Here is a 9,030-nt window from a genome sequence, read left to right on the forward strand (position 1 = left end):
ATAGATAGATAGATATAGGAAGATAGGCAAGTATTACTGATATTTCTTATTTTGACCTAGAACAAGAAAGGGATTTCATCGAAACCAGAAAGGTGTTTTTGGACAGCAATTACGGGATTATAAACGTCGCTACGTTTGTAAATAAATAACTTTCCTTTAGACCCCTTTATACTAGCATTGTGTCACGTACATAAGTGTGTTCGTTCTATTTCTCCTGTAAAGTTCCAGTATATGTATATATATATATATATATATATATATATATATATATATATATATATATATATATATATATATATAATGTATTTGGACAGAGAGAGAGAGAGAGAGAGAGAGATCAGCATAAGATGTCTTGGCCTTCTTGTCTGTCCCTCTGCTTTGTTTGTAGGTGACAGATTTTCATCATTGTCGTTGTCGGACGAATTTTCACCATTGCCTCTTTTGTAAGAATTTTGTACGTAACTTTCATTTAGATTTTTGCACAGGTGTATTGTTTCATGTATAAGTTTGTTCGTTCTGTATCCTACCCTTTGTTCTGTGAAGTTCCAGAATTGATTCATAAGAACGATAATTAGTTATTGGAATTATATATATATATATATATATATATATATATATATATATATATATATATATATATATATATATATATATATATATATGACGTTGTAAAGATCCCCAACCCCAGAGTACCCATGTAAAGATTGGCTATCCTCAGAATGAACTTGTTAACATCAGCCACCCCAAATATTAGCTTAAGATAAACAACCCTCAGGTACTCTGGGGTTGCTGTTCTTTACAGCGTTGTAAAGATCACCCCAACAATGATGATTATTAAATTAAGGATAGATAAATAACCCGGCAATAAAGCATTTTATTGAAATAAAAATAGCAATTTGGTAATATTACAAAATTAAAAGCAAAATTTGGCAAATATTTCAAAATTAAAAAGTAAAACGTTAAATTTAAGAATATTGATCAGCAATTGCCCTGCAGAATGCATGAAACGTGTCTTGTTTATTTCTTTCTTTCCACATAAATTCTTGAAGATATGCATGTAGAAATTCCCTTTGCAACCTTGCATGCTCTTGATCCTTGCTTTATGCCTTCCCAATAGCTTTCGATTGCTTGTGTATGCACACCTGTATGTCGGTCCACAAAATAAACAGAATGATTGACTGTATGATGCTCAAGACCGAGATCTCGCTGATTATTTGAGTATGCCTTCCATAAGTCACTATGAATAACCGTTCCTGACCTAACCACTTTTTTTATTATGGGTAATAGGGTCATGGCACTACGAGATTTTACTATCTCCATGTAACCTAAACAGGGCACTGTACTTGTATCCACAAGACCAAAGACCCATATAGGCTCCTTGGCTGCTCGTCCTCTATGGTACTTAGGCTTATGCGAAAAGCATGATTCGTCAATTTGAACAATCAGTCCTGCATCACCAAGCTGAATGGGATTTTTTCGAAGAATTTTGTGCATATTTCACGGAAATAACTAAAAGGTTTACTACTGTTACTTTGAAAGATTCAAGAGATTTACAGCCTGAGTAACACTTATATCTTCACACCAATAGAATATTGCTTCTATCCATTTCTGTAGTGACAATCTTGATCGGGAAAAAAACGAGTCTTTACGAATTGCCGTGGTTTGTTTGTATTTTGCACAGTCTTTCTGCTGACATTTCCATACGTATTTATCTTGTATTGATGAGCATCCTGTCCAGTTCATTGCAGTCTTACACTTGCTGCAATTCATTTCAATCCTCAATAATCCATGCTGCTTCATCCAGTTTATAACTGGCAGTGGATCCCCAACTGTAAGTGGTTTTATAACATCCTGGTATGTTGGACGAGCCATAACTAAAGGGTGTTCTCTTAACAAATATATGTGGAGAACTAAACTGTAAACTGTAACTTTTCCTCCAAGAAAAAAGGCTTGCTAAAAATTTGTTAATTCTTTTAAACAAGCTTGTAAAGATTGGCCATCCTCAGAATGAGCTTGTTAACATCAGCCACCCCAAATATTAGCTTGTTAAGATAAACAACCCTCAGGTACTCTGGGGTTGTTGTTCTTTATAACGTTCTATATGTATATATATATATATATATATATATATATATATATATATATATATATATATATATATATATACATACATACACGTGTGTGTATAGCGACATTGGCATAATATACGATGCTTTTGAAGTCATTTTCATTATATGATAAAATTGAATTGATGAAATAAATTACAATTATTGCCAGTTTTAGCAATTTTGGAATAAACAAACACAACAATTTGAAATCGTTATTCAGAATGAAGTATACCTAGAGTTCAGGCGCATGCAGTGAACATGTCGCAAAATAATATTTGTCAAGTGAGTATATTGTTTATATTTCAGTCAGGATAAATGTCAATACATTACAATTACTTATCGTTTTTCATTTGCGCTGGAGCTGGAAAAGTAAAACAAGATGAAAGTGACACACGACCGGTACTAAGTTGAATTACATAGGATTATAGCCCTTCCACCCCCTGCGTCGAAAGTCCAAAGTTCCGAGTAAAGCCCCGTACACACTATGCCTCATGTATCAGCCACGTGATGCAGTAGTGGTGTTGAATAAAATCACTAGCGGCCAAACTGTACTGCGACACTGCTCACTTGTTCTCGCGCGACAGTTGTGGTGAAAATAAATGCCTGTAAATGGCAGATGAGGTTCTCCACAAGAGACGAATAGCGTCAGATTCTCAGTTCTCTGGCTAGAAAATAATAACATCCCACTACTCTGCACAGTGTGAAAGTCATAAAACAGACGTGGTATAGGGTTTGTAACCCCACATCGTGTATTTCTATGCATCTTCCTGGTTTAAATGTATATTAATGTGGTGCAGAAGATAAGGAACGTGATAGCTGATGGGTTTAAGAAGGAAGCAGCCTGGTTTGGCACTGAGTGAGATAGAGGTAAAAAAAAAGGCATTTTGTGCGGGAATGGTAAGGATAAAGGGTCAGTGTGTTGAGGATAGCTGAAAGTGTACAGTTTGAGAAGTTGTATTGATTGCGGAATCAATGAAACTCTGGGCAAGGATTATACATATGTGTTAGTATGAAGATTGTATGGGGTAAGATTGAGCCAGGACTGAAAGAGAGTTAGAGTACAAGAGTTTCTTGATGAGTTTGAATCTGTGCATTGCAGGTTTTTAGAGCATGCCAGTGCACAGATAGGTAAATGAGAAAGAGATGCCATATTGGGAAGGCAGAGCTCGGGGTACATGAGATAAGAGCCTGTAGAAATATGTTCGGAAGAGGAATTCATTAGAAAACGATTTTCAAGGATAAATATTTACAAAATATACATTTGAGAGAGAAAATTAGCTTCTTACTACTTTTTTTTTTTCAAGATAAAGTCAGTCGGCAGTGAGTGACTTTAGGTTTAGGAAGAGGGAATAAGAGTGGTGAAAACAGGAAATGAGAAACTTAGTGGAAAAAGAAATTGCAAGACACATTGGAAGGCTGTGCAGGAATAAAGGAGGATAGATCAGGTCCTCAGGAGGAAGGTGAGAAAAAGAAAGAGGTCTCGTAACGAAAATTAGAAGAAAGGGAGTATAACGATTTCAGCAGGAAAAATACATCCGAAAGAAAGTAAATGCAGATAAGGTTAATGAGCAAATGGATCTCCGAATAAAAATGCAATTCAATAAAATGTGATTGAGCCATCGGCGCTGGAGTTGAGCGGATGTGCTGAGCAGGCGTCCTCCCCCTCCGAGTGCAAATGCATCACTGCGCAGCCTCATGAAATCGGTCCGGCCCGTCAACACTCGTGATGCAGCGTCGAGTTGAAAAACCGGGTTTTCAACACATCTGTTCAACACTGCGCGCATCGTGATGCATAGTGTGTATGGGGCTTAAGAGAACGAACCAGCCCAGCAGAATAGCGTCTCGCTATAGCTAGCGATGTAGCCGCGATTGGCGCATTCCCACATTAGATTAGGAAAATCAGGAGAAGTAGGATAAAAGGGGATCGGGAGGAAGTGTTGTTGTCTGGATATGGTCAAAAAGACTTCCTGGGACCTACAGGAAACATATTTCGGTGGATTAACTTTGAAAGGAAGGCAGGAAAAAACGATCGTATATATACGTACTAAACGCCACTGTCAAAACATGTGCTCTAAACGGCTCAGGTAGGTTTGGCGCGCTAGGTATATATACGTACTAAACGGTTAAAGGGTTAAGAACGGGTAGACCCATTTACCATATTGAGGGGATCGAGTAAGGTTATAGTTCTAAGGTTAATTTGTGTCAATAATCTTGGCATTTCTTTGGATAGCTCTTGGGGATTTCATATTGTTTTGTTTTGAACATCACTTCAAGTTCGCACACTGAAGCCGTTTGTCATATTGTTGGCACATGTGTTGCTTTGCACAGTCTGAAAATTTTCATATTTGTGGTTTCCGTTCTGTAAGGGTTAAGTTTGCGCTAATATTTGCGATTTTCTCTTGATAAAGTACGTTACTAGTCAGGTATCTTTAAGACAGTATACGCTACTTATTTGCAAGTTTTCACAAGTGTCATAATCACATAAAAATATTTAAAAGTTTTTGGGAACCTTCGTTTTTAAGCTTCCTCGAAGCTTAAAAATACTTGCCAATATCTGGGCTTCACCAAAACGTTGATTACGCGTTAATATTCATCAGTTTCCATGAATTTTATATATACATTCAAAAGTTTTCAAGACTCTCTGAGTGAACGGAACGTTGGCAGGGTTTCCTGAAACTTTGAAGTACATAGTAATATTTGTGAAGTTTCCTGAAACTCCTCAGGTGCACGAGAACTATTTTTGCTGTAGCTGATCTAACATGCTCCCAAGCAGACGTCAAGACAAATAAAGGCAAAGTTAACACTGGAAGACTGTATATTTCGACTGTTAATTCAGCTCAGTACATTGGGAAATGTGTTAGAAAGTGTTAGCTAATCGAGTTCCTCCTGCATTAGGCCTATCTAACCAAATCTGCTGGTGGCATAACACCCCAGGCATTTCCTTCACTAAATCTCCTGTATGTTATAATTGTAATGTTCTCGGTCTCTCCCAAACATACGCTAATACTTCTAATACTTGTAAGTTTCCCGGAACCTCTTGAGTACGTGATCTCTAGCCGTGACAGGAGTAAAGTTGGATGCACCATCAAGAGGGCGGATGAGGACCGGGTCATCCGGATGGATGAAGAACACTGTAGATCTCCTGCAGTTTCTCCAACGCACTTCTTCATCAGGAATCAGGACTTGGTGTTCCTACGGTGGAGGAGATTTTGTTAAATAAAAATTGTTAATAACAATCTTGGCAAAATCTCTCCTTGCTTAATTTACACCATGATTTTGATTTTTTGTACTATGGGTATATTTTCAAACAGGACAAGTCAGTCATCAAATCGTATGAATTCAAACATAGGACAGTGCAACTTTACATGTAGCTTTCTTGCGAGCAGGACGTGTCTGTGATGTGCTCTGTATAAAAGTGCCTGACTTGCCACATGCGCAGTGTTCAAAGTGAATGCAAAGAAGAGGAAGGGAAAAGAGAAAACAAATACTGTAGAAATTAAATCAAGCAGAGGAAAGATCAAACTATCAGAGCCTCGATGGCCAAGTCAGTTAGAGTAGCAGCCTCGGACTTCTTAGAGGTCCGACCGGTCAGAGAGGCGGACACTTTGCTTTCCGTGTAGACACCCCGGGATTATGTATGTAATCAACAGATAGGTTTGCTTAAAAGCAAGTGGGTGTTAGAGGCTAATACACACACAAAGCCACTCCAACATCCTCTGAAAACAACAGACACCTCACACGTCGCGACTGTCAACCTAACCAGGCAACGACTCCTCGCTGCTGGGAGAAAGGGTGCTGGTGACTGGTACAGTACATGTACATACGCTACTGGGGTCTAAGCGATGATAGGCAGGGCAGCCAATCGAGACTGCAAAGTCTACCCCAAAGACAAATCAAAAGTCCTTCAAAAGAAGGCATCGTGCTTACCCCATCCAAATGGAAAACAAAGAAGAGGAAAGATCAAACTATCATACGAACATTGTCTCATAATTATCGAAGCAGCGCATGCAGATGGAACACTAAATAAAATACTGCAGAAGGATGAGCCAATCCAAATCGAGAGAGAGTCAGCAACTTGCCGACATTACTCTGATGAAGTTGACGATGAAGGAACTTGCTGTGAAACGTGTGATACATGGTTCCACTACGAATGTTCAGGTATTGAGGTCAGATACACATCCATACTTCGGAGTGACAACATATTGTACATCTGTAATAACTGCAAGAGGCCTGAACAAAGAACACAAAAAAAACTCATTGAAGATGAACCTGAAGAAGTAAAAGAAAACACAGAGATATTAACAAAGTTGATTCAGGATTCTGCTCAGAAAACTAGTTATGTAATAACCAACATAGATGACATTCAAAACAAAATTGACAATGTTGATAAAGATGTAAAGACCATGAAAAACATGGACAAAACTTATGCTGAATCACTAAAGACAAAAAAAGTGCTTCTGATCAAATGTACAAACGAAGAGAGCACAGCAGCAAATGAAAAGAGACAAATTATGAGTAAAATAACGGCGCCAGTTGAACAGGTCAAAACAAGAGATGGACACTTATTTGTAAGATTTTCAGACAGGAAAAATTTAGAAAAAAGGCAAAAAAGGAGATTCAAGAAATTAGTACATGTCCTAAAGGACGAAGATAACATTTTCGATAACATTGTAAGGAAAAATCCATGGATTGGTAATCTTATTTATGAAAATGACGACCTGAAAATTGTAAAGGAAATGAAAGCCAAAGATGACAAATATAAACACCATATCATCAAATGCACACCACAAATACGAAAGGCGATCTATGACAGGTGACAAATTGTGTACACTTTATAGCCGTTGCAAAGTATACGACTGTTACATGCCCTATCAGTCCTATAAATGTCAGGAATTTGGCCATAGCGCAACAAACTTGAGAAATAAACAAGTTTGCCCTAGATGTGGTGAAAATCACAAATCAAATGAATGTGTCAGCAGCATCTTCAAGTGTAAAAATTGTGTAAATAAAGGCCATAGTGATACTAAACATAAACATATGATGGCAATAAGTGCACAGTATATAAAGAATATGTGTCTAAGGTGAAAAATAATACGGATCATGGCCTTGACTAATAATCTTCTATGCAATTTAATTAAACATACAGTCGGTTGTAAATAAAACTAACACAATTACAAATCTTATAAGTGATCACAATCTAGATATATGTATGCCAACGAAATGACGCCATAGTTTCACAGCTTTACCATGTACCGAGAGAAAAAAAAGGTGGTGGAGTGGGAATCTGTCAAAAAAGTATACAATTTATCTATAATGAACCAAAATGTGTTCATTGCATTTGAATATATCAGCACCAAAATTACACAAATAAACAAACATATGCAAATCATAACAGTTTCATAAACCACCAAGCACAAGTAAGATATCGTTCCTAGATGAATTCAGTGACTCCCTCGACTTGTTAGCTGATAAAAATATACCGATTTGTGGTGACTTCAACCTACATCTGGATGATAACGATGACAAAACTTAATATGTCAAAGAATTTATAGTTACTTGAAAGCTACGACCTCGTAAATGTGAAAAAACCGACGTCACTGTTGAACCATACCATTGACCTAGTGATACAAAACAAAAACTACGAGATTGTGAGTGACACAAGTTGAGCCTGAATGTGTAATATCTCCAATACATAAACTGGTTACATTTAGTATAAATATCTGGAAAGGCTATGCACTGAAAAAACTATCACTTGCAGAAACAAAACCAACTTTAAAGCTGATGAATTTATTGTTGAAAGCATAAAGAAAATAAGAGAAACAAGCCAAGAGTGCAGGTGTCATTTGAGGAATACCTTGACAGGCCACCAAGTATGTGTAAGCTGTTTTACATTCTATAGCAAAAGCATATTGGCGCCAAGCTACAACGATAAATTTCCAGAAGTAACAAGGCAAATAATAGTTAAAGAAAATGCCAAATGGTTTAACAGTGAATTACGCGAAGCTAGGATAAAGAAAAGAAAAATGGACGATCTATGGAAAAGATCAAAAGAATCAAGAAGTAGTGAAAATTGGTCACTATAAAACAGCCAGAAATCAGTACAACGACTTGATTATGAAAACCAAGAAAATATATTACAATACAATGTTTAGTGTAGAGAAAAATCCCCCAAAAATCCATGGCAATTTAGCCGGAATATCGGGACTCAAGGAAGAAAAAGTTCTACCTGATGTAACTAGTGACTACAAAAATCTGGCCGATAACTTTGTGAACTACTTTGAGGAAAAAATTGAAAGAATCTGTCATAGTTTAGATAAGGAGGTCCCTCCTGATCTCCCGGTGACCACAATGAGAAACAGCAGATTCAGTAAGTTTAAAGAACTGAGCATGAATGACTGAAAAAACGATGAGAAAAGTAAAAAACATCCACTGTGAAAATGACCCGTTTCCCATAAGTGATTTAAAAGAGGCAAAAAATTTGATCAGTTGCGGGAGCTATATTTTGATATTGTCAAAATGAGTCCCGCACAGGCATCCTTCCCAAATAGTGCAAAGCTTGCTTGTATAAAGCCGGCCTATAGGCGATAAAGAAAATCTAAGCTTTTACAGACCAATATCGAGCCTATCGTACTTATCAAAACTTATAGAAACGGAGGTTCACAAACAAACCTGGAAGCACTTGAAACAACTCAACATTATACCTGATAATCAGTCAGCGTACAGAAAAAGCCACTCAACAGAGACTACATTGTGCGCAATTATAAATGATATGGTAAAAATTATAGCAAAAGGAAAATGTGGCATCCTGATTATGCTTGACCTAAGTGCAGCATTTGACACAGTTGACCACAATCTGCTGCTTGAAGACCTGAGAGCAGTAGGCATCGAAGACGATGTACACAAATGGTACAAAAGCTACTTA

The 9,030-nt window shown here is 37.2% G+C and overlaps 1 protein-coding gene across 1 annotated transcript in view; it reads right to left on the reverse strand.

Moving 5' to 3' along the window:
* Positions 1 to 4,905: 4,905 nt before the first annotated feature.
* LOC136832059 (uncharacterized) overlaps positions 4,906 to 9,030 on the reverse strand; it is a 45,254-nt gene continuing 41,129 nt past the window's right edge. The window contains exon 8 of the mRNA XM_067092606.1: positions 4,906 to 5,300. Coding sequence (XP_066948707.1) covers positions 5,118 to 5,300 — 183 coding nt within the window. The 3' untranslated portion in view covers positions 4,906 to 5,117. The remainder of the gene's footprint in view (positions 5,301 to 9,030) is intronic.

Source organism: Macrobrachium rosenbergii, chromosome 49 (assembly GCF_040412425.1).
Source record: "Macrobrachium rosenbergii isolate ZJJX-2024 chromosome 49, ASM4041242v1, whole genome shotgun sequence".
NCBI lineage: Eukaryota > Metazoa > Arthropoda > Malacostraca > Decapoda > Palaemonidae > Macrobrachium > Macrobrachium rosenbergii.